Source organism: Terrapene carolina, unplaced genomic scaffold (assembly GCF_002925995.2).
Source record: "Terrapene carolina triunguis isolate 2854851 unplaced genomic scaffold, T_m_triunguis-2.0 Scaffold58, whole genome shotgun sequence".
Taxonomy (NCBI): domain Eukaryota; kingdom Metazoa; phylum Chordata; order Testudines; family Emydidae; genus Terrapene; species Terrapene triunguis.
This window is the reverse complement of record NW_020664409.1, coordinates 106,140,349-106,166,903: the sequence shown is the minus strand read 5'-3', so window position 1 is coordinate 106,166,903 and position 26,555 is coordinate 106,140,349. Positions and strand designations below refer to the sequence as shown.

At 47.2% G+C, this 26,555-nt stretch overlaps 1 protein-coding gene across 1 annotated transcript in view; it reads left to right on the top strand.

The window, feature by feature from the left end:
* The window catches only part of GPR20 (G protein-coupled receptor 20), a 33,701-nt gene extending 9,949 nt beyond the window's left edge, over nucleotides 1-23,752 (top strand). Inside the window, exon 2 of the mRNA XM_024198068.2 lies at nucleotides 22,318-23,752. Within this exon, the coding sequence (XP_024053836.2) occupies nucleotides 22,336-23,415 (1,080 nt within the window). The 5' untranslated portion in view covers nucleotides 22,318-22,335 and the 3' untranslated portion in view covers nucleotides 23,416-23,752. The remainder of the gene's footprint in view (nucleotides 1-22,317) is intronic.
* The last annotated feature ends 2,803 nt before the right edge of the window (nucleotides 23,753-26,555 follow it).

The following is a 26,555-nucleotide window of genomic DNA, read 5'->3' as shown; positions in this document are numbered from 1 at the left end:
TTGTCCCCTACTGGTCCATTCAAACCCTGGGGAACCGGAGCTCTTAGAACGTGAGGAAATACTAGAGCCCGTCTGTGGAGGCAAGGGTGCTGCTTTCACAGGAGAAGGAAGGAAAGAAAGAACAGATGTTGCTCGCAGTTTAGGTTCCTTCATCCAGAGAATCCACCATCCCCAGGAGATGAGAGAGGAAGGAAACCCAACTCATCCACAGCTAGAATCTTGTGCTGCTTAAAACAGCTAGGCTGGTGGTGAGCTGAGCCCTGCTTCTTGGGCAAAACAAGCTCATCTTACTGTTACCTCATCCCCCATCTCCCTCACAACCCCTGTATGTCTGTTCCACCCACCTGTTCTGTCTTGTTATAAACCCAGGTGGTAAGCTCACTGGGACAGGGTCTGCCTTTTCCCTCTATTTTTGTAGCACACCTAGCACGATGGAACCGTGATCTTTGATCGGAGGCCCTTAGTCACCACTGCAATAGAAATAACAATGGTTGATGATGATGATGCTTCAGAGCAGGAGTCAGGAAGGAATATTTCCTCAGTGTGCAGCATGGCCTGGCACAGTTGGCCTGCTGGGTTCTTGTATAGGAGAAGGAGGAGGGTGTTTCCTCCTTCTGAATTCTCAGGTATCAGGCATCTACGGGAGGCAAGATGCTCACTGGTCTGATCTGGGATGGCCAACCCAAAGAGGCAAACACCATCACTGGCAACGAACCTGAAGCAAATATTTAAGACCCGGATCCAGAATCTGAACACCCCCCCCCCCCAAAAATCTGAGGATGTTTGGCTCTAACGTGTTGGTTCAGCCCATGATAGAGCTAGGGGACAAATGTAAAATGTGTGTCTCATTTTAGAATCGGAATTTCTCCCCACCCCAAGAGCTGGTGGGGCTGGCTCCAGGGTTTAGTTCTGAGCCAGCTCCAAGCAGAGGTGAGCACCAGCCTGGCACAGGGGTGTGTGATGTAGCCAAAGAGCTACTCCCAGTGGAGGCCACCTCAGCACAGCAACCTCTGGCCTGGCAGGATGCACCGTCATAGTTCACCTTGTAGAACAACATGCAGAGGACGGGAGAGGCGGAGGTGTAACGAAGGGTAGAGTTTGATTGAGCAAGGCTTGCCACTGTCTGAGCCACCAGCCCCGATGGGTTATGTCTGTTCTGACAGCCGGCCACCAGCTGCCGTACAAGTCATTGTACTTCCTGTGGCATGTTAGGTTTAGGGCCGTCATTCAAAATCGAGCGTGGGAGGTTGAGAAGCGGAGCTTGATTTCCTGTCATGCAGTGGCAGCGGTGGATTGAAACTAAGTTGGGCTCAACAATACTTCAGGGGACCCAAAACATCAAGCCCCATGCAGACTCTTCCTTCCAGCCTCCCTGCACCTATAAACCTTGATTTGCCCCTGGATGGACTCCACTGGCCATTAAAGCCCCGTGGCATTCAAGAGCTGTCTGCCTGAGCGATGAATTTTCACGCTTTCACTAAGCTGTGCTCATTGTGAGCTAACATCCTCCCTGCCGTAACTCCCCCGGAGCCAGCCAAGGACAGGAGGGGTAAATCTGGCCCTTCTTCACTCTTCCATCACGCTCCCCCTCAGACAACTGGGCCTAGTTCCCAAGGAGTGTGAGCCTCCAAACGAGGGGGTGGGAGAACCAGCCTGAATAAAACGAGAACCCTTCAGAATCCTCACCCAGAACGTGAACAGGTCCCCTGTCAGAGCTGGGAGGAGGAGACAGGTTTGCTGACTCCCAGCCCCCTCCGATAACCATTACAGCAAAATAACAGCCCGCAGCTCTCTCGGAGCTGGGCACCCTGCGCTCCATGATCAGTTTGACTCACGTCCCCTCTCCCTTTGCTGCAGGTAGATGAGTTAGGCTAGGGGTGTTGAGCAGAGGGCACATTCTATAGGAAATCAGGCTGCCACCTGATGGAATCTCGCCCCTTCTCCACTACACTCCGTCCCTCGGATTAGAACTGAAGCCAATGTTTTGCTCGGTGCCCTTTTGAAAATGTTCCCACACTCCTGTCCAAGGCTCGCTCTCCAATCACAGAGCCCTTCTCCGCTGCCGCTGCTGCTGCTGGAGTGTGGGGAAATAAATACATTTCCCTCGTCAACACTGATGTAAACACGATGGGGCCAAAACACTTGAAAAACATTTCCATTATCGCTGCAGGTTCCTCCTTCATGTTTCACAAGGAAGGAAGTTCTTGTAAGTTGTGGGCAATGGAAGAAAATGACCCTGTTTTTCCCCCCTATTGTTTGATGAAGTTGAACAAAGAACAATACTTTGCAGTTTACCTCCCTTTGCAAAGTGCTTTGAGATCTACAGATGAAAATAGCATTATCCCCATGTTACGGACGGGGACGGTCAGGGTGGAGCAGCATTACGTGACTTGTCCACAGTCTTCCAGCAAATCAGTGTCAGGGTTCACAACAGAAACTATTGCCAATCCTCCAGATTCTCGGTCTTGTACCAAACTCACTGCATGGCACTACCACCCCGGCTGCCCAAGAAAATCAAGGGCATGGTCTTTAAGGATTTGTGATTGAGGAACTGCTATATATTGGGGAGGGGGGAGGAGTCTCATTTGTTTCTGAACCAGTTTGCACATAACGAATAGAGAAGTTGCTACTAGACATACCAGTATCATTCCCACTGTTTGATTTCAACCAATTATTCTTCCCAGAAAACCCCACTGATCATTTCAGTTTAGACCACAAGGCCGATTCTACTACTGCCTGAGAGCCCTTTACCGGAGCCGAGGCTCCTCTGGATATGGACTCCCTCCCCTGCCCGACAGAAAGAGGAACACCTTCTTTGACCCTAAAAAAACCCCATGAAATCCAGATCTAACTGTGTCAAAAGTCCAGGAAATGGTCAGATTCAGGATTGTGGGACCTGTGATCCGGATCCAGACTCCTGCAAAGTTCATGGGGATTTGATCTCGGGATTGGGTCAGGGGCCATCTCTGACTACAATACAATCTTTCATTATGTGACCACGCAGTGCTGGGCACTGGTATGTTCTATGCTCCTAATAGAATATAATGTTAAAGAAGTTCATTCATTTTATACTGTGTCTCCAGTGAGAGTGTGTGATTAAGATAATGACACTTCTCATCTGATGTCTCATAGCACTTGGATAAGCAGTATTATCCCTATTTTACAGATGGGTAAACTGAGGCACAACGCAGATAAGTGACTCTAGACTCCAGGTCTCCGGCTTCTCAGTCCAGTGCCCTATCCTGAATACCCCACTGTCTCTAATATGTTGTTTTAGGTTTAACTAGTCCCTTTTCCCACCTAAAACATTCAAACACGCTATACAGTACTTGACATCATCGCATATCCATCTGAGCAAGCATGAGAAATTCCAGCCCACACGTTTGGTATTTTTTTGTTTGTTTTTGCTTTTTGAGAAAATTATAAATGCCTGAACATAGGGATACAAGGGCCCTGATGCTGCCCTTGAGTTGTGCCCATGCCTCCTGGTAGTCAATGAAAGCTGTGCCTGTGCCAGCATTTGGCTCAGAAACCAGATAGGCCATCTCCACCTTAACTGCAGCATCTGGCTAGGCCTACAGACATCCCTGGGAAACCTGCCTCTCCACACATCATGCTCGGCACAGTCTCACAGACCACTTGAAATGTTCCAGCTGCTGCCACTGTGAATACAGCTCTAAATTCAGCAACGAGGGAGAGTATGTGACAGCAGGGAAAGCTCCGTTTCCCCCATGTGCTAGGGCTGGGAGTACAGCGGCTGTGTGGCATGCAGAGTCAGCAGCGGGACAAAGCAGGGAACCACCCAGCCAATGAGCAGGTGGACAGAACACCGATCTCAATAGAATACCAATATCAAGAGAACACCCTGGGAGAAAATCTCCTCCTTGTCCCTGACCAGGACTTTGGCAAGAATCCCTCCTAGCAGGTTTAACTTGAGATTTACTCTCTAGGGCAAGAGCATGCCTGGAACGTCTCCGTTACGTTCCCATCACAGCCTGTATAGAGGAGAATGACGTATTTGCTTTGTTTCCATGGGTTCACCCCTTCGCTAGTGTACTCTTCATTCCATTGCATGCCAGCATGGAAGATGGAGCCTTGGTAGAGAAGATGGTGGGAGAGCGTGTCATCAGTCCAATGATTAGCTGGGAAGAGATGATTCATGGAGCCCTTGCAATAATGCTTGCTTTTAAAGAGCCTGGGATTTCGCAGCACGCAAGTGACGTGGGTGTCCAGAAAGAAGGCTGGGCTGGAGCTCAGGAGGAGAAGGCCAACTGGACTGGAAAGCTCCCGAGGTCAGGGAGGATGTTCCAGAAATAGGGGCAGAGAACCTGTTCCTGATTATGGGGAAAACCAAAAATAGACCATTAAAAAATAACACAGAACCACACAAAGTTCAGCCTGCGGCTCCCTGGGAAAGAGCCAAGGATGAAAACATTCCAGAAAATGGGGTCAACCTTCTCTAATAACCACTGTCCAATGAGACGTTGATGGGCTGAGTTTACCATTGGTCTATTTATGGGCCTGGCCTATAGACCCAAAGCTCAATCTCCCTTGAACGATCCTGTGATGTGCTGATTGGCTGTATCCCCGCCTTCCCCCACTTGTTTTATTGTGTGTCTACACATGGTGTACAAATATTGCATTAAGCTGTTTATACCAAAATTCGGCAGCCATTGAAGAAAACGGCTTCGTAATTAATCACATTTGAGACTTCATTTACCGTTAGTGTTAATTTTCATGACCGAGGTGATTCCTGTCTCTGCAGCTGTGGATAAAATCCCCGATGGCGGGTGAAATTCTGTTCTGTAGCGGGGGGGGTGGTCTGAGGGGTGCCATACACATTCCATGCTCCTGAGCTTAGTGTCCCCACAGCAACGTGCACAGGGGATGGGTGGGAATGGGGCAAGTGGGGGGAAGGGGGCAGATGCAATGCTATGTAGATGCTCCTGCCTTTATCAACATTCCCTAGCCCTGCCCAGAGGCTGTATTACAGTCAAAGGGGCTACTGCGGAAGTGTCCATGAAATGACTCTAGACACGCTCTGCGGCTGTCAGGGTTCCCTCCCCACTCTGAACTTTAGGGTACAGATGTGGGGACCCACATGAAAGACCCCCTAAGCTTATTTCTACCAGCTTAGGTTAAAACTTCCCCAAGGCACAAATTCTTCCTTGTACCTTGGATTAGGTAAACGCTGCCACCACCAAGTGATTCAAACAAAGAATCAGGGAAAGGACCACTTGGAGTCCTATTTCCCCAAAATATTCCCCCAAGCCCTACACCCCCTTTCCTGCGGAGGCTTGAGAATAAACAAGATGAGCACAGACCAGCCTTGGGTTTTTAGGATACCAAAAAACCCAATCAGATTCTTAAAAAAACAAAACTTTATTAGAAAGAAAAAAGGTAAAAGGAGTACTTCTGTAAGATTAGAATGGAAGATAATCTCACAGGCAATCAGATTCAAAACACAGAGGGTTTCCCTCTAGGCAAAACCTTAAAGTTACAAAAAGAAAAAACAGGGATACACATTCCCCCAGCACAGAGAAATTCACAAGCCAAAATAAAAGATAATCTAACGCATTTCCTTGCTAAATACTTACTAACTCTATAGGAGTTGGATTGCTTGCTTCCTTGATCTGTCTCTGGCAAAAGCCACACGGAACAGACAGAACAAAGCCTTTCTCTCCCCCTCCCCCCAGATTTGAAAGTATCTTGTCCCCTTATTGGTCCTTTTGGTCAGGTGCCAGCCAGGTTACTTGAGCTTCTTAACCCTTTACAGGTAAAAGGATTTTGTGCCTCTGGCCAGGAGGGTTTTTATAGTACTGTATACAGAAAGGTGGTTACCCTTCCCTTTATATTTATGACAGCTGCCATTGCCTTGGAAGGCTTGTCTTGCGTTGGCCCTGTTTCAGGAAGACGCTCTTAGTTATTATTATCAATAAAATGTGTTGGGTGGTTTGTTTGGTGAACTCCCTGTGGAAACGACAGCCTCTCATCTGCTGCATTCAGTGTCAAAGAGGAGTTGGACATTCACATTTATTTCCCCATCCATTGAGAACTGGGTTTGTTTATTTAGCCAGGTCTGACCAATATTCAGAACAGATCATCATAATCCAGCTATCAAACCACTGCTACTTGGACTAATTCTGTGGTGAAAAGTCTAACCGCTGTGTGGCCTGTCTTCAATTGGTGCCAATCTGCTCCCTCGCCTTTCAGTGTCTGAAAAGCTTGCAGCCGGCTAACTAAGAGTCTGCAATCATGCTAATCATAGTATTTGATATAGTGCCACTCTTTCGAATATCTCAACTCGCTTTATGAACAGTAATTAAACTCATCATTCAGAAGTGTAAACTGATGTGCTGAGATGTTAAGTAGCTTGTCTAAATTTATACATATGGGAACAGAACCCAGGAGTCCTGACTATCTACTGGTCTAACTTATGAGCTACTTGTCACTAGGCAGATAGCTGTCTAAACTTCTGTCAACATCATCCTTCCAATGAGTAGGACTTTGAAAAAGGAAGGCATTTATTTATGTTTCTTCTTCCCAAGCCATGGCAAGCAAGTCGTCTGGCACTTCAGAATGCCAGCAGATTCCAGAGACTAGATCAAAAATTATTTATTGTTTGCAATGTGGTAGCACCCAAAATCTGTAAGACACAGTAGTCTCTGTCTAGGCAACTTGCTCCCTTTTGGCTCCCCCAATATGTCCTCCTCCTACCATGCCCAGCCCATGGTAGAGATTCAGGCTCTGTATCAGAGCTTGGCAGGAACAAAGCAGTATGTCAGATGGTATCTATATTAATGAAAGTGAAAAAGATGGTCTGCAGGAGTGACACAGCTTCTTGCCTGTCCCCTGAATTCACCAGTGGAGGAGGAAGATCTTGGAGATCTTGATAAGAGCAATGAGACTAGACAAAGGCAATTTAAAACTTGACTTACACCCTGAAACAAAAAGTATGTCTCCTGATTTGTACCAAGGAGAGGAAGCTCATCTCCCCATGCAGGTGGGAAAACTACCCATGGCAACGGATGCAGAGATTTATTGAGGAGAGATGCATAGGGATTAGTACCATAGGGAAGGTCTTAAGTCCTCTCTGACATTTCTAACACTTCATAAATTTCAGGCAGACTTGGGCAAGAAGCCAGATGCTTGCGAAGAAATTCTGAATGTTGAAGGCAAGAAGTGGAATTTTTTTGTTAGTATATTTTTTCCTCTTGGTTTCAATGCTATATTTAGGGAGGGTGGGGGGAGAGAGAGAGAGAGAGATTAGGCATTTCTTCATCTTCTGTAGTCACTCCAGTTGCTCTGCTCCTCATAACCGATGTCTCCTTTTCGGATAATGTTCAGTTCCACCAGGGAATTTTCTTAACCAGGGCTCCTGTAAGGGCAAAAGAGGAAAGCAGATCAGAGGTAAGTCAGCCTGTCACTTCTGAGGCAGCACATAATAATTATTGCTCTGATGAACAATGATCAGTTATTAGCCAGGGAGAATGACTGAAGTAGTTTCAGAAAAGGTTTGGAGTAAGTGAATCAACTCTGCTTGGTCATTCCGGGAGACTGAACTCAGCAATCGAGTGCTATGAGTTTGAGAGTCCCATAGCAGGCAGATGGTCCACGGATTGAGAGTAGAGGAACAGGTGTAGCACACACTAAACAGTGGGGTATATAAGCTCTCCTGGCCTTGATTTTCCCATTGTAGTAACTCTCTGGTTTTGGTTGAGTCCCTCATTTCCCGTGAAGGGGGAATGAGTCCCGGCCGGGCTCTGTTCCTGACTGTTCTGTGTGGCCTTGTGCACATCCCCTGAACTTCTCTGCAGCTGAGTTTGTAAAATAGTATCACCGGATTTATCTACTTCACAGGGCATTTACCTAACGCACAGTGAGAATTATTTAAGGTTTACAAAGGGCTTTGCATTGCTCGTGTGAAAGGTATCACATCGCCGTTAAGATCTGTCACTACTTTGGGTCTGTAATTTGTTGTTAAACGTGAATTCTTGTTAAAGTTGGCTTATACGGATTAAAAAGTAGGAAGGCCGTGATGCTGTGTGCACTGTCTCTTAACACCTGGCACAGAAAGCTAGGCTTGCTGAGGGCTGGAGAAAGATGCAGGCCTAAGCTTGACGGCACAGCAGAAAGTGAGAGACCTTTCAGAAAAATGCTGTTTTCCTTCTTTTCATAAAGTGCCTAGGTCACTATTAGAAGAAACACTTTAGCATGGTCACATGACATGCCCTTTTGCTATGGCTGCTACTAGGGGGAAATTCCGGATAAAATACTCGACCCGTTGCTCATTTCAAACCTTTTCCTCAGCGAAGATTAAACTTGCAAAGGCCGTACAGGTGGTCGGAACTGCAGCAAGCCTGGCACGTGTCTAGTGCTAAAATCCTATGAAACAAGAGATGAAAAATTCACTAAAAAGAGTCGAGACTCAAACATTTGAGAATTCAACCAAGCAAAAGTTTATTTCCTGTGGAATCTTTATTATCGATCTACAGAGAGAGAAATAGGAGGACAGTCCAGTCCAATGGAAAGGACAGTTGATTGGGAGTCATCAAATGTGCAGTTTCTTCCCAGCTGTGCCACTGACCTGCTATGTGCCTCAGTTTCCCTGTCAGTAGAAAGAGGATAAGGGTACTCACAAAACACTTGGGGATCAAGGGATGAAACTGCCTTATAAGAATAAAGTATTTTGATGAGCATTCAGGAGAAGCAGTGTACACTGTGCCCTCTGCACTTTCACTCAGCGTTTGAACCAAACTCTGGAGTGGCCAATACTGTTCTCTCTACTGGCAATGACTAAAATACAGGGAGCTTATATGGGGAAGTCATATGTTGGATGACATGCTGATGGAGTGATTCTCATAGGTCTGCCTTTGTTTGGCACGTAACCCTGGGTGAGAAAGTTAAGGGACCAAACGTAACTCCCCGTTGAAAGGCTCTGCCATTCATATCCCCAGCCAATTCTGCTCAGGCCTGTTGTCAAATGTAAGAGCAGCCAAGTAGCTGGAGAAAAATAAAGAGCAGAACTTCACCTTAATACACAAATGGCTCATGGCTCAGAGGTCTTTCAAATAAAAGAACCTTCCCTTTCCAAAAGGTACTGCACCGATGTCTTTTGCCTCTTGTAGGGAGTTACTACGTAATAGAGATATATAGAGAGAAGATGGACATCATGACATAAGATATATTTCTTGCCCTCCAGTCTGCTCACTAATCCATCTCTAGTAGGTGTACTCTTAGCATTCAAAATCTCTGAGCTTCTTTCTGAAAGCGGCCCCTTTTCTAAAATAATAAAGAACCTGTTACAAAAAGGCCTGTCTTCCTCACAGACATGGACTTTCCCCCCAGTTATGCTGATCCCTCGACCGGGACTGACAGATCTCAGTCCTGGATCGATGAGGTCTGTATTCCCACACAATATCCGATCTAGAGATTAACGTTGTGTCCACTAGAGCTATGTCATTCCAATGCTTCTCAGTGACAGATGGCGTTTGTTTCTAGCTCTGGCAGACTGTGAGATATTGAATCTTCAAAAGCATAATGGGAGAGCTTAATAGATAATTTGTACAGATATGAAAATGTACCACTTAACCTAAGGTTTTACAGGAAGAGGGACATACAAAATACTATGGCATCCATAAGATGTCTGAAAAATCTAAACATTTCAGGAGTAACTCTTCTCTAAAATGTGGCATAAACAAGTCAGTGGTGGCTTGAAGGCTTTACTGACACTGAGATAGGCGACCTGGGTAATGTAACCATTTCTGATTTATGATAAGAATAAACTCATAACAGCACCGACCATTGTGTGTGTATATTTAGTGACAGGCAAGTGACATATTTCTCTCTCTATATATAGGGGTCTTCTTCTTCCCTCACTTCTACTGTTGTAAATCAGGAGTACCTCTGTTGAAGTCAGTGGAGTTACACCACTGCAAAAGAGACACAGTGATAGACAAGCCCATGAATATGTCCCAGCATTGTATTTTCACAAGCTTCAGTCCATATTTTCCATGCTTGAGCTATGACAGAGCTGGAGGAGGGCAGCTCTTTCCGGGTTTTAAATAGAGAGTCTCCAGAGTGTCTAGCATTGCTGATATTTCGCCAGAGCATCGGCTTCTAGCCTGCTTTCAGAAAGAATGCAGCTCTGCCCAACTGACTGGCCCCATTACACTTTAAACAAATAATTCTGAAAAATTGAATTCACCTTCTTTTAATTGACAAAAATCCCTTTAGGTCGTTGGCATGACACTAATGGGACGTTAGGATATAGAATTGCTGGAACGTAGGTATAGTTTTCTGAGGGGATGCTCCTGCAATCTGATCCATGAAGGATCCTGCAGCCTTGTGGGTCAGATGACAGGATCTAGCTCTGGACTGCTAGCTCTGAGGAGCAGGGACTGTCTACCCCTGTATGCATGTGTAACCCACCGCTCAGTGTGTGTTGGAGGGCCCACGCTGGGCTGATCCACAGAGGCAAAGAGTTGTTAAAGCCATAAGCTGCAGAAGTTTGGTGCTTTAGCTCAAGTTGTAGCAAGTTATGCTTTTAGCTCTGGAGGTCTGCAGTTCAAACCCCAGTGGGCCAACAGAGAGTGGCTAAATTTTTTTTTTAATGGAGATATACCTATCTCATAGAGCTGGAAGGGACCATGAAAGGTCATCGAGTCCAGTCCCCTGCCTTCACAGCAGGACTAAGTACCGTCCCTGACAGATTTTCGCTCCAGATCCCTAAATGGCTCCCTCAAAGGGCTTAGTATCAGAGGGGTGGCCGTGTTAGTCTGAATCTGTAAAAAGCAACAGAGGGTCCGGTGGCACCTTTGAGACTAACAGAAGTATTGGAGCATAAGCTTTCATGGGTGAATGCCCACTTCATCAGACGCAAGTAATGGAAATTTCTAGAGGCAGGTGGATAAATCAGTATGGAGATAATGAGGTTAGTTCAATCAGGGAGGGTGAGGTGCTCTGCTAGCAGTTGAGGTGTGAACACCAAGGGAGGAGAACCTGCTTCTGTAGTTGGATAGCCATTCACAGTCTTTGTTTAATCCTGATCTGATGGTGTCAAATTTGCAAATGAACTGGAGCTCAGCAGTTTCTCTTTGGAGTCTGGTCCTGAAGTTTTTTTGCTGTAAGATGGCTACCTTTACATCTGCTATTGTGTGGCCAGGGAGGTTGAAGAGTTCTCCTACAGGTTTTTGTATATTGCCATTCCTGATATCTGACTTGTGTCCATTTATCCTCTTGTGCAGTGACTGTCCAGTTTGGCCAATGTACATAGCAGAGGGGCATTGCTGGCACATGATGGCATATATAACATTGGTGGAAGTGCAGGTGAATGAGCTGGTGATGTTGTAGCTGATCTGGTTAGGTCCTGTGATGGTGTTGCTGGTGTAGATATGTGGGCAGAGTTGGCATCGAGGTTTGTTGCATGGGTTGGTTCCTGAGTTAGAGTTGTTATGGTGTGGTGCGTGGTTGCTGGTAAGAATATGCTTAAGGTTGGCTGGTTGTCTGTGGGCGAGGACTGGCCTGCCTCCCAAGGTCTGTGAAAGTGAGGGATCATTGTCCAGGATGGGTTGTAGATCACTGATGATGCGTTGGAGAGGTTTAAGCTGAGGACTGTAGGTGATGGCCAGTGGAGTTCTGTTGGTTTCTTTTTTGGGCCTGTCTTGTAGCAGGAGGCTTCTGGGTATACGTCTGGCTCTGTTGATTTGTTTCTTTATTTCCTTGTGTGGGTATCATAGTTTTGAGAATGCTTGGTGAAGATCTTGTAGGTGTTGGTCTCTGTCTGAGGGGTTGGAGCAGATGCGCTTGGCTGTAGACGATGGATCGTGTGGTGTGTCCGGGGTGGAAGCTGGAGGCATGAAAGTAGGCGTAGCGGTCGGTGTGTTTTCGGTATAGGGTGGTGTTAACGTGGCCATCGCTTATTTGTACTGTGGTGTCTAGGAAGTGGACCTCCCGTGTAGATTGGTCCAGGCTGAGGTTGATGGTGGGGTGGAAGCTGTTGAAATCATGGTGGAATTCTTCCAGGGTCTCCTTCCCATGGGTCCAGATGATGAAGATGTCATCAATGTAGCGTAGGTAGAGAAGGGGCATGAGTGGATGAGAGCTGAGGAAGCGTTGTTCCAGGTCAGCCATAAAAATGTTGGCATATTGTGGGGCCATGCGGGTGCCCATGGCGGTGCCACTGGTCTGGAGGTATATATTGTCACCAAATTTGAAATAATTGTGCGTGAGGATAAAGTCACAGAGCTTAGCAACAAGTTGTGCTGTGTCATCATCAGGGATACTGTTCCGGATAGCTTGTATTCCATCTGTGTGTGGGATGTTTGTGTAGAGAGCCTCTACATCCATGGTGGCTAGGATGGTGTTTTCTGGGAGGTCACCAATGCATTGTAGTTTTCTCAGGAAATCAGTGGTGTCACGGAGATAGCTGGGAGTGCTGGTGGCGTAGGGTCTGAGTAGGGAGTCAACATATCCAGACAGTCCTTCAGTGAGAGTGCCAATGCCCGAGATGATGGGGCATCCAGGATTTCCAGGTTTGTGGATCTTGGGTAGTAGATAGAATAACCCCGGTCGGGGCTCTAAGGGTATGTTGATTTGTTCCTGTGTTAGTGTAGGGAGTGTCCTGAGTAGATGTTGCAGTTTCTTAGTGTATTTCTCAGTGGGATCTGAGGAAAGTGGCCTGTAGAATTTGGTATTGGAGAGTTGTCTGGCAGCCTCCTTCTGGTAGTCATACCTGTTCATGATGAACACAGGAACAAATCAACATACCCTTAGAGCCGAAACCGGGGTTATTCTATCTACCGCACCATAACAACTCTAACTCAGGAACCAACCCATGCAACAAACCTCGATGCCAACTCTGCCCACATATCTACACCAGCAACACCATCACAGGACCTAACCAGATCAGCTACAACATCACCGGCTCATTCACCTGCACGTCCACCAATGTTATATATGCCATCATGTGCCAGCAATGCCCCTCTGCTATGTACATTGGCCAAACTGGACAGTCACTACACAAGAGAATAAATAGACACAAGTCAGATATCAGGAATGGCAATATACAAAAACCTGTAGGAGAACACTTCAACCTCCCTAGCCACACAATAGCAGATGTAAAGGTAGCCATCTTACAGCAAAAAAACTTCAGGACCAGACTGCAAAGAGAAACTGCTGAGCTCCAGTTCATTTGCAAATTTGACACCATCAGATCAGGATTAAACAGAGACTGTGAATGGCTATCCAACTACAGAAGCAGTTTCTCCTCCCTTGGTGTTCACACCTCAACTGCTAGCAGAGCACCTCACCCTCCCTGATTGAACTAACCTCGTTATCTCCATACTGATTTATACCTGCCTCTGGAAATTTCCATTACTTGCGTCTGATGAAGTGGGCATTCACCCACGAAAGCTTATGCTCCAATACTTCTGTTAGTTTTAAAGGTGCCACAGGACCCTCTGTTGCTTTTTTCAAAGGGCTTAGCAGGCCAATGCTCAAACCACTGAGCTATCCCTCCCCAAGGTCCATGAGTACTTCCATTCCAACCCCCTTTTCAGTTACTTTCCAACTTCCAAACCTTTCGCCCATCAGAACGAAACTTTCAGGGCCTTGCTTTTTTCCTTAAGGTTATTTACGTTTGAGCAAAATACTTCCCCATTTATAAAACCCTTGTGACTTTTTTGAAGAGCTCTACATGCCAACGTACTTGGGAAGCTTGGCAACTGGGGAAAGTTGAATTTGGCACAGAAATAGCCCTAACAGAAAAGAAATTCATTGGAGTGTTCTGGTTAAAAAAAAAAGAGGGGGTTGATTTGACTATGTTTTGAGGGCTTGAAAATTGTCCTCTCTGCAGACGTAGTAGACAGGGTCTGATTTTTAAAAAAGAATTGAAACGGCTTTTTTTTTTAACCAGCGTTCTAGGTGAAAGAACACACCTGGCTAGAGTTAATGTGGTGTGCATAACCATACCTGCAGCTTCCTCGCTTTGCAGGGTTTCGTTCTGCAAGCCTGACGCTCGTGTAACATAGCGTTTTGTATGAGAGAGGGCAATACATGTGAACAAGTGTGAAAAGTGCTGAGCTGACGTTCCCGGGTACTGAAATTCTCCCGCCTCAGAGCCTGGTAAGGGCAATTTTCCCCCATTCAGCCCCAGCCAACCTGCCTCAACTGTGATAGGATGGGGGCCATTCTAGGGGTGATTGTGATCAGCCAGGGACAGATTTTTAAAGAGATTCTAGGCACCTAAAGATGCAGCTAGGTGCCTGGGAAGCTTTTCAGAAGCATCTTGGTGCCTAACTCCCATTGGTTTCAATAGGAGTTAAGCACTTTTAAAAATCTCACTGTGTCTATCTGCATCTTTAGGGTCCTAAATACCTTTGGCCACTCTGGTGCATCCAGACCTTAACATCTGCTGAGAATGCCAACGAGGGTGCCACTTAGTGATGGTTCTTTTAGTGATGGGGTCAATTGTCCCGTAGAGAAACTAGCACATTCCGTAAAGCCCGGGAGCTTCCCCCTGGATTTGTTTAGGTAGTTTCCTTTCTTCTGAACAGTTCTGAACCCAGGGTATTCTGCTGGCAGTATGCAGCATAGCCATCCTCTCCAAGCTCACTGAGATACACATGGCATAAAAGCTGTTCTCTGTGCTCTGTCTACAAAAAATACCATATTTGGCCAGTTTGAGCCATAGTTGAGAAAGAACTTGCCAGCACGCGGATCTGACCCTTTTAAATCGAAAGAGAGCGGGTTTAACCCTTCGTTTATAAATAAGATGATAAATCACTGGAGGAAATTTAAACACAGAGCGGCTGCAAAGCTAAACACACGCTGAAGCCGTTCCCAGAGAGCTGCGTAACGTTCGAAGGCAGGAGGCGGGTGGGGGATGGGAATTCGCCCAGCTGTTCGGATTCAGGACTGTGAGATGGGAAAAAGCCAAAGCATTAACTTTGACTGTTTATTTGAATTACACTCTGGCTTGTTTGTTAATGTTCTTTTCAGTCTTGGCTGTCGCAGCATATGGCTCTCTCGTTCCCTCTCTCTGTGCCCCCATGCCGAGATCCTGTCTGCGTATGCCACTAAATAACCCTTTAACCGTGCAGGTGCTGCTATAACAGAGCTTGGTTCATTCCCCCTGGCTGCCTGTCTTCTGCATCCCACTTCGCATCAGAGGACCTGATCCAAAGGCCAAGGTAGTCAGTGAAAAGACTCCCCTGGTCTTTGCTAAGCATTGGATCAGGCCCCTAAAGCCGAGGCTGAAGTTGGTGTTTGCTGCAGAAGCAAAACTAAAAATGCTGTGAATGAAAACCTGGTGGTCGACTCTGCCCTTCTGGGAGTGGCCCGACAGTCCCAGGGCTGAGCTACCCATGAGAAATAAGCTAACGTAGCGCCAAGCATGGAGACAACAGGGAAAGAGACTTTAGGGTCTGGACCAGCAAAGCATCCGTCCGTTTCCTACCTGGCACAAATCCTGATGGAATCAGCCCAGGGCATGGGTCAAGGATAAAGAATTGCAAAGAGAGTTGCTCTTCTAACACTGAACAAAGAGCTTGATCAGAATAAGGAAAACAATAGCAACCCTAAGCCTTTCTTTTCTCCTTTTCCCAATCCCCGTCTTGCCTAGCTGCCTGCTACAGATTTAAAGAAATCAGGGGCATGTGCAGGAATTTAAATTTCACTGGGTTTGGAGGGGCAGGTTCTGTGCCCCTGCTGCAGCCCTGGGGCCAGGGGAGCTCGCTTTCCCCACCCCGGCCCCAGAAAGAAACAGTATACAGCTCCTCACAACCTCAGGTGCTGAATCTGGCCTTTGATAATAAAGTATATGCTAGTGGTTAGATAACTGAACAGTTAGGCTGAAGTCAGATACTTAGGCGATTACTGGGTCTGCAACAATGGGTAGGAATTTTTGGGAGAAGAAGCTTTTTCATGATATTATGGTACTTCCACTCTGCTGTCCCCACGATGCACAGATGTAAATAATGGGATAAAAAGAGAAATAGATCTGAGCAATCCAGCTGCAAACTTTCCCAACATGTCAGGGGTGCTTGTACCAGAGAGGTACCGTGGTCCAGTGAACAGCACACCAGATTTGGAATAAGGAGACCTGGGAGACCTCTGGAGAATCTTGACTCTGCCGCTGACTTTCTCTTTGCCCTTCAGCAAGTCACTTTGGACTAGCTTGCTAAAGGTGTTTGGGGATTGCTGCACTCAGCATTGCAATGCCTAACTGAGTTATGGGCTTAAGTCTCATTTTCAAAAGGGACATAGGCACTTAGGAGCCAAAATCCCATTGGCAATCAATGGGATTTAGGCTCTTGTGTGCCTAAGCCACTTGTGGAAAATTAGACTTAGGCTCCTAAATCAGGTAGGCATTACAAAGTTGAGTGCAGCAGTGCTTAAACACCTACAGAAACCTGGGTCTTTGCCCCTCTGTGCCTCAATATCCCCATTTTACAGATGAGGACAATATACCTTTTGTCAAGCCCTCGGTGCTCGACAGCTGAAGAGTACTGAGTAATATTAACTGGGATTTTGGTCCAGAGCCACCTCATTTTAAAAAAATGGGTGGAGGGTTTTTAGTTTTTTGCCTTACCAGCTCCCCAATTCCTAATGCATATTACCAAGCGATGGGGGTAGAAAAATAATGGAATGTGACCCAACAATAAAAGTCCATTCATCTTATATTACAAATCTTCTGTAACAATTTCAATTCTGATCTGGAGAAGGAGCAAGCTCTCTTTTGCTTGGGGCCCCATCTCCGTTTTTTGCATTGCCTGCTGGTGAGGAAACCTTTAGCGTAACCCTTTTGGCTTTGTTACTGAGACCTTGGTACCAAGACAGGCACAAAGGGACCCCAAATAGAAGCCATCTCCACGCCATCCTGTATCTAATTTTCCCTGACACCGATCCTTCCCTTTTTCCATGGAGACAAGCAGAGGCAGGGTGAACAGATCGAAACCAACCATGTTGGACTCTCCCTTACAAAAACCCAACACTGTAAATTCAGTTTGGCAGACAAAGGGTTATCTACCACCTTTTGGATGCTAGGTCTGCAAATGCCAAGAGTTTGCTTCACTTTAAACTGGGGCTAGGTGGACAAGCCCTATGATTTGCCTCAAGTATCTAGGGTATATGAACAATATTCCTCGAGGCCGGGGCATGTCCATTTCATTTGTCTGTAAAGCACCATGCAGACCTATGAGACTCTCAATTATAGTGATAATGAGGCATGTCGCTAACTCGGTGTAATGAACTGAACTGGAGCAAAGGAAAATGTAGGGTGAATATTGGACTGTACGGCTGAAGAAAAATCGCACGGGAGCAGCAGTGGAAGCTCATAACTTGGGACGCTTAAAACTAAACTGGATGCGTAGAGACGATGAGCAAATCAGATCACATGACCAAGGGCAGCTAACAATTCAAATTTGGCTGTCTCAATTCCCAGGCTCTGCTCTCACTGCCTGATGTAAATTACAATGAAATATCTTTGGTGCCGTGATTGTCTGAAGGCGTCTATCTCCGGCGTTCTGCTTTCTCTGATTTGGATTACTGTGCCGGTGTTTCTCATTTGCATTCTCTTGTTTGCATTGTATCTGACTCTTACTTGGGGTCTGATCCAACACCAGCGGGAGTGTTTCTTTGACTTTCATGGGCTTTGGATTAGGCCTTTGGTCTCATATGTTTAATTCTGTCCTTACTTTAATATAAATTAAAATGCCATTGCCACCCTCAGTTTGAGCTTGAGAGGCAGAATAGAGACTGTGTCATCCTGTATTTCAGACTCAGGTAGAAACTCTCATATCGAGGCGGGGCAGAACTGGATTTCTATTTTTTTATCATTTCAACAGATAATATTGATGTTCATTTTAAAACAGTTTTAGATTTTTGATGATTTAACTTTTCACAGTGGCAGGAAATTATGGGGAGGAAGGTCAGACAAAGCAGCACACTTTTAGCTCTCCTTATTGGGGCAGGGCAGGGCAGAGAAAGGGGATTCTGTTTCATGGAGCATTTTGATATTTCAGATTTGGTTTTGCTGAGCTTTGGAACAAAACCCAACAATTTTGAAATTCTCCATGACTTCCCCAGAGCTGCGAACCTTGAGACCCCTGGGATCCCCAGCTCCAGGGTCATGCCCTTCGTGGGCTACCCCAGAGCCACAGACCCTGAAATCTCCGGTTCAGGGGCCATCTGCCTCATGGGCTGACACTAGTAGCCCGGGAATTCCATGCTGCCCCAGAACCACAATCCAGGGAGCCAGTCCTCCCAGGACTTCCAGGTTCCCAGCTCCCCATCAGACCCCCAGATAGGCTGCCAAAGAGCTGGGAACCTAGAAGCCCGGAATCCCCAGCAACCCGCCACTTCGCTGAAATTGAACCACTTCTGCAAAGCATTGCAGCTAATTGGCATTCCCGGATGGAAACCCATTCCACTGGCGAATTTCCAACCAGCTCTGCTCGTTAGGTTGCATTTTACAAGGCTAACTATTAATAGGAGCTTCTTGCGGGCAAAGCGACTCTCGTTCTGTTTCCAAGAATTTCTCATGAGCAGTAGAGTGGTTGAGCACATGTAGAGAATCTCTTCAAATGCTCCAACGCTCACTTAGAAGAGCACTGGCCTTTCTAGAAACCTTCCCACGCTTTCTGCAGATTGCACAGGACGGCTCCCCTTCTCCGACGGGATCCCCAAGGATATTTAGCGTTCTGTTAATTCTGGAAAATATGTTTGCATCTAAGTTTCTCATATTACTACGTTTATTCTTTGATCTCATGTGCTTTTAAGCTCGCTTGGCCCAGGACTTTCATTATTATCCTGTGCTGATTCAGACTGAGGCTCGAGGGTGGGGGTGGAGGTTTAACGCCCAGGTCCCAAGAGGCTGATTTGAGGTATTCCAGATGTTTTTCAAACCACTTATTTCAATCAGCCAAGTTTCCGTGTATATAGTTTTTATATCAATCTGTTTAAAACAGTGGGTAAGCCGGGAACGATTTGAAAATTAAACTGTCGGACCCTGGCAGCAGCAGCTTGGTTTGGAATCTCAGGACTGATGTTGCTATGTCTACAGAGCTCTAGAAGCTGCTACACAGCCTACTGGGTCTTGGCTGTAAAATGAAACTGTTCCTTACTTTTATGGCAAAGGTAACTGCCTGGCAACTATCTGACTGTAACTTAAGAACCCAGACCCTTTATCTGCCCACCCCGGACACGGATCAGAGCGCCAGCAGACACTCAAAGCAAGGCTCGGCCTCAGGTACACTCAACCGGGCACTTCTCCCTGTTCCCACCCGTCCCCATGCCTCAGTGGGTCACAGCTGAGAATAGCAGATTCGGGACAAACTGCTGAGAAACAGGGCAGGCACACCTCAAACTGGTGGTTACTCTATCATTAGATTGTACCAAGCCAGTAATAAAAGTAAACTTCAGTCTCGCCACACTGGTTAACAAGAAGTCAAAAATGCAGCCTCCTTAGGCAGTCCAGGTCTTATTGGTCCACCCAGACACTGGACTTTCTGATGAGCGGTTACTGAAATCCAATTTCATCAGACAAAGGGTTCTTCTGATCTCAAGAGATCACCCACACAGCCAGGTCAATATACAAGAACCACGCTGCTGCCCATCCTTTAGTAACTAAAATCTAGTGGTTTATTAATAAAGAAAAGAAGAAGAGAGTTAATATGGTTAATAGAATCATATACCTACAATAATGACAATGTTCTTATATCAGGTTTGTAGCAGTGACGGTATAGACTGCTAGCTTGTAAAGTCTCTGGTAACTTCCAAAAGCTTGGCAGGTCCTCAGTCCATAGTCCAATATGCCCCTTTTAGTTGTAAATCCACAGTGCAGAGAATCAGAGAAGGAAAGAGGCAAAATGGAGTCATTTTAGGGGTCTTTTATACTCTTTGCCATTTGCCTGGAAATGTACAGTCCCAAACAAAGCTCACAACACAATTTGTGGGAAATTACTGGCACAAGATGGAGTCCAGGGTCTCAGGAGCATGTCACATGTCCTTACATGGCTGGCTGACTCACAGGGGCAGCCATTGGCCATATCTGTACTAAGGTGTTCAAGGAAGACTTATCTAGACGGAATGAGTTTCTTCTATGGCCCGTGGTGCGAGTGAAGTGTTCTTAATGGGCAATCAAGCGTGGTGATAGTTCAACCATACAGCATCACCGCCAAAGCTCACTTCTCTGCTCCCACTCAACCCCTAGACGACCCACCCGCAAGACGACACAGAGCTCTAGGCAGACACAGTGTCCCAGTGGCTCACCCCCAAGCTGTGGCACCATCACTTCTCCATGACCTCACCCCTCCATTTGGAGTGGCGAAGGAAGGAAGCGAGGCAGGGACAGGGGAGTGATTTGGGGCCCTTTCTTACACTCAGACTGCACCAGGCAGTGGGGAGGGTCCCAGTATTTACATGCTAGCTGCTGAGTTGTCTCTGCCTGGCTGGATGAGCTAGGCATGCTGCACTTTCTCCTCCTGCCACACACAGACCTCCCTTGGTGTAGTTAACAGCCCATTGATTCACACCTCTCCGAGCAACCATTGCAGGCTCTTTGTACACTCAGGGAGATGTTGTTGTCTTTGTACACTCAGGCAGATGTTGCTGTCACTTCCAGGTGTAGTTAACAGCCCATTGAAATTCATGGGAGAGTTCACACCTCTCAGAGCAAGTGTTTCAGGCTCTTTGCACACTCAGGCAGATGTTGCTGTCTTGGTTATGCCCACGTCATGTTTTCAATCTTTTCTTTACAACCTTGAGGGCTAGAAGCTTACCCCAGACCACTGCTGATGTGCCTAGTGTCCCCACACTGCCCCAAGGCCCACCTGCTGTGCTTGTCTGGCACTTTATTTATTAATTATTATTTATTTATGGACTTGCATAAGAATAGTGCTATGTGCCCTGTCGTTGACCCCCTTGTTCTAGGCACTGGACAAAGGGGATAGCTCAGTGGTTTGAACATTGGCCTGCTAAATCCAGGGTTGCAAGCTCAATCCTTGAGGGGGCCATTTGGGGATTTAGTTGGGGATTGGTCCTGCTTTGAGCAGGGGGTTGGACTAAATGACCTCCTGAGGTCCCTTCCAACCCTGATATTCCATGAGACACACAGAACAAACAAAGAGCCCCTGCTCCAAAGAGCTTATGCAATCTGAGTATGAGACAAGAGACACAAGGTGGATACAGACAGACGAATAGCGGGAGCACAAGGAAACAATCAGACACTACTGCTCAGCATGACAGGCTGTGTTCTAAGCACACCAGCTGCCTAATTCTTGCTCAGATCGCATTTCTCCATGTCCCAAGCTTCTAAGCAATAGGATCTTCCCCAGCCCGCTAAGATTTTTTTAAATGAGAATGAATAATTTGGAGACCATTTTTTCCACCATGGCTGGCTCATCTCTGTGCCCAGTGGCATCAATCAGACCACTTGTATGCAAGGAACAAGCTCACCCTGCTCTGGTCTGCCCAGTGTTTACTCACTATTCCTGTGAAACTCTGCTGAAAGGTCACGCCTCTCATCCATGCCCAGCAATACGTGAGTCAACAGATCGGTATCTTCTCTACTTGAAAAACTGAACAGATGTGTGCATCTGAACTTGGCACTGGGGGTGCAATTCCCAGCTCCAGGAGACATACCTGCACTAGCTCTCATCCTGCCAGTGGGCTAAAAATAGCGCAGTGGGAGCAGCAGGAGGGGCTAGTTGCCCTGAGTACATGCCTAGCGTCTCTGATGGGCATGTATTTGGGTCGGCTAGCTCAAGGACAGCTAGTCCAGCTATGTCTCCTCAAGCTGGAATTCACCGCTCCCCGCAGCTCCAAGTGTAGACATACCCTACATTCGCTTTGCCTATTGCTGTACCTCTGGTCCATCCACAGAGCTTTCCCTCCTTGATGTTTGTTATCCCATCATGTTGGGCCATACCTAAAATATGGAGTGTAAGCTGTTCAGGGCAGCAGCATGACTCTGCTTAGCTTGTGAGATGGGATGTGATCGCAGACTGAGATGGTCTGGCTGTAGGCCACTGGGGAGATATAATTATCCATAGATTCCCAAGCCAGAAGGGACCATTGTGATCATCTAGTCTGACCTCCTGTGTAACACAAGCCATGGAACTTTCCCCCAAATAATCCCTAGAGCAGATCTTTTAGCAACACACCCAATCTCGATTTAAAAATTGCCAGTGATGGAGAATCCACCACAACCCTTGGTAAATGCCTTCAAAAAGCCGCACAATGAGGCTGCAGTGTTCTGTGCTGTGAACCCCTGAACATGCCTGTAACTGTCTCTTTGCTGTTGCTTCTTTCTTTCAGGTCCCCAGAGCACTGAGTATGCACGCCTCCTCCTCCCGAGAACCGGCCCTTAACCCTCTCAACTCCACGAGGGCGCCCAACTCTAGCAGCTCAAATGAGGTCAACATGTTCGACAAGTTCATCCATATGGACCAAGAACTTTACCAAGACTTTTACAGCCTGTGGATAGCCCTGATGGCGGTCAATGCCATCATTTTCCTGGTGGGCGTTGTGCTGAACAGCTTAGCTCTCTACGTGTTCTGCTTCCGCACCAAGACGAAAACCACCTCTGTCATCTACACCATCAACCTGATCGTTACTGATCTACTGGTGGGCTTCTCCTTGCCCACCCGAATCATCATGTACTACACTGCAGGGGACTGCCTGAAGTGTTCCTTTGTTCACATCTTTGGCTACTTCGTCAACATGTACTGCAGCATTCTCTTCTTGACGTGCATCTGCATCGACCGGTACCTGGCCATTGTGCAGGTGGAAGCCTCACGTAAGTGGAGGAACCCCAGCTGTGCCAAGGGGATCTGTGTCTTCATCTGGGTCTTTGCAACTGTGGTCACTTTCTCCATTCTGACCATGGCGATAACCTTTGCACCCTGCTGCCTCGCCAAGATCTTTGCCCTGATGGTCTGCGAGTATTTCTTCCCGCTCATCATCATCACCTTCTTCACCACTAGGATCATGTGTGCGCTATCCAAGCCCAGCCTCATGCACCAGAGCCGTGAGAGGCGAATGAGGGCCGTTCAGCTCCTGACCACTGTCCTCATCATCTTCATGATCTGCTTTACACCTTTCCATGTGCGCCAGGTGGCCATTTCCATCAACCCAGACATTCCCCATAACATCAGCTTAATTGTCTACCATGTGACCGTGACTCTGAGTAGCCTCAACAGCTGCATGGACCCCATCGTCTACTGCTTTGTCACCAACAACTTCCAGTCGACCATGAAAAGTATCTTCAGGAAGTCGGAGCCTGAGCAGACAAGTGGGGACATCATCAGTATGAACAAGAGCTCCAAGGGCTCAGGTACAAATGCAATCATTGCCTTCTCAAACACAATAGGCAGCCCTTTGAGCTTACCTTCAACAAACAGTACACCGATATAACCAGCTCCTAGAGGCACACACTACAGTAACCCAGTGTGGAATATTTCTGGGCTGTCTGGTACTATTGCCCTTGGCCTCTTGTTTTCTAATCTGAGCTTTGGAGCGACTGTGTTAGAATTTATTCCTCGAGAACATTATGCTCTTTTTGGAAAGAGGAACTCTCAGTGCCATTAGTACCAATACAAAAGAAAGTCCATTAATAACAGTTCACAACAGGAATGCTCTGTTTGCATTTTAATATATATGTTTTACTCACAGCAAATCCATTACTGTTGTGGTCTTCTTTCACTGTTTCACACTGCCATGTGACAGTAAGCTCCCAAACTGCAGGAGGACTTCGAAGGCCATAAACTCTCTTCTTGTCTGTGAAAGCCTCCCAGCCTTGGGGAGGGATATTGTTGTTGAGTAACGCAGGTGCTGCTAAGCTTTCCACGTTACTAGAGACAGCAAAGATTTAAGACACCGAGCAGTGTTGTTGGTTTCAGGTGACTGAACTGAAGCGGGACAAAATAAATCTAACCCACTTGTCACTAGCAGCTATTCAGATGTTTCTCAAACACATCTGCATTTCCTCAGGGAAGGCACTCTAACGCAAAACAATATCCCCCCCTCCCCAAACACACACCCCCTTAATATTTCAGCTGTAAGGAGAGGATTTGTATGACTTTATATAATATATAAACATGCAAGGATTTGTATTGCTCGGTTCATATTATTCAGTTGGATCACCAGTTTCCTTATGTTTCAGACAGGCATGGAAAGAAGCTGTCCAAACGTATGTGGTTTCTTGGAAACTCTGTTTCCCACATTTGCTCCCTCTTCCAGCAACTCAGTGGTGATGAAAAGCAGAACTGAAATACGAAGATGTGTCAGCCTTGTTTGAGTTTTTTTTTATGATGCGGCATTAAATTAGGGTTTGCTATACCAGATCCTACCATTGGTCCAACTAATTTGTATCTGCCTTTCCTCTAAGGCGTCAGAAGAAAGCAACAACAACCACAAACCCCACAACCCCATAAAGCATCTAGGTTGAAATCCATCCCAGGGCAGAGCCCTAGGCATGATTTAAGACTTATGTTTAGGATTTAAATTATGTTGAGGGCCCTCTACACAGGGATGAACTTCACCTCTTTCCGTCATGCTGTTCCTGGGAAGGGGCGAATTCACTCCTGATCCCCTGCAGCAATCAGTTTACACCCCAAAGCAGGCAGGTAGGTTTACACCCTTCTTGGAGCATGAATTACCTTTTTCATCGTGCAGTGCCATAAAACGAGTCAACCCTTTGTAACAATCCCATCGCGGTGTTTGACTCACAACATCGGCGCAAACGAGAGTCCCAATTTCAGTCTTACAGTGCTGGCTGGCGGCTGTACCATTTGCATTCTATACGGCACCATTAAAAAAGCATAAGCATGAAAAAGCAACCCAGAGAAACAGCGAGACCCACAGCATGAATGAAAACGTCCATTGCTGTGATTATTCTCCTAGTGGAAATGCCACTTGAAATATTTTCAGCGGGTTCCACCTGGCTAACGAGGTTTGAGGAACAGAGCAATGGATCTATTGGTCTGTTGGTTACTGGGACTACTGGTCAATTTAAACCAGTAGAAACCAATTGAGACTAGTTAAAGGATTCTAATGGATCCCACTGGAATTTCCACTAGCAAACTCTGCACAAGAGCCAGCAAAGGAGCGCTGCGTGCCAAAATGTACAAATTAGGGTCAAGTCCTGCTCTTGCTACAGGGAGCCAAGCGAAGGAATGGGGCAGTGGAGTTTGTGCAGCTTTATGTGTCCCATTTCTTGCTTGCGGGGAGAAGTCAGGGATTTCCCCCTCGAGGTGCTTCCCCACCTCAATCAAGTGGCAGTAGGCCTGGGGGAGGTAGGAGCCTATTCTTGGCAGGCCTTAGGAGCAAGGGGAGGTTGGCAGGATTGAGCGAAGGCCAAGGTACGGGAAGGAGTCAGGGGCCTCGGGGGACAAGGGGGGTCAGGGGGTTGAGGGGGGGGAAGAGTCTGAAAGAGGGATTGTTAAGCAACGGGCGATGGAGCTTGGAGGGGTGGGGAACAGGGTGCCTGTGGCAACCTGGGGTTGGGGCTATTGGGGGACAATGGGGGTGGGGAAGGGGGTGGGGAGGGTCTGTGTCAGTCTATCATTGGGGCTGTTGGGGAATAAGGGGGACTGGGCAATAGGGGTTTGGAGCCTGGGGAGACTGTTGGGGGGAACCTGTGGCAGTGACTCTTATTCTTCTCATCACCCCATTAGCCTCCCCCCGTTCTGCCCTCTCCAGCCCCGTCCTTCATTGTGCACTTCCCCCCCACACACACACACACATACACACTCCTCCCCTGGCCCAGCTGCCACCGCCACTTCCTCCCGGCGGCCTGGGTGTGGGTCTGCTGCCAGCAGGGCAAGAAACCTGCACTACAGCAACCCCTATAGCTGCCAAGAGGAACTGCAACTTACCGCCGGGGGAATGAATGCCGGAGCTCTCCACCGGGATGCATGAAGGTGTGCGCCGGCTGCCAGATACATGCATGCCCCACTCGAGGCGTGACATTTGGCAGTCCCGGGTGCTGTCCATGCAACTGTTCCCAGAGCACTCCTGCTGGCGCAGGGCAGGGTGGGCGCGGTGCTGGGCACACTGCCACTCCTGTGAAAAGGAGCAGTGCAGCACCCCTTGCTAACACACACTGCAAACTGCAGACTGCATGGGGAAATCTAACCATACCCCCAAAGTAGCAGATCCCACCCCATTGGGTAGTGGAGAACCGCCAGCCAGGCCCCACTCTTAAAAGTCTCTTGAGCATTAGGTGGGTCTCCTCCCCAGCTGCACTACTGCACTAGGGATGAATGGCTGCCTACACCCACTCCCTTCCCACAATGCACCTGCACAACACAGAGCAAGATCTAGCTCTTTGGCATCTAATCCTCTGCCTGAACATGATGCCCGCATGCAAACAGGTCATTGTGCCGGAGGAAAGCATGCACGTGAAAAGTGGGTAATTGTGCACGTTCGGATTTCACACACAAACCAGTACCCGGGCATGCACTGGCCTGGACTGAGGTTAAACACCTCTTTTGTAGATGCAGTATGTGTGTATTTCTTCTGTCAGGCTGGCCTGGACTTTATTTCCTTCTTTG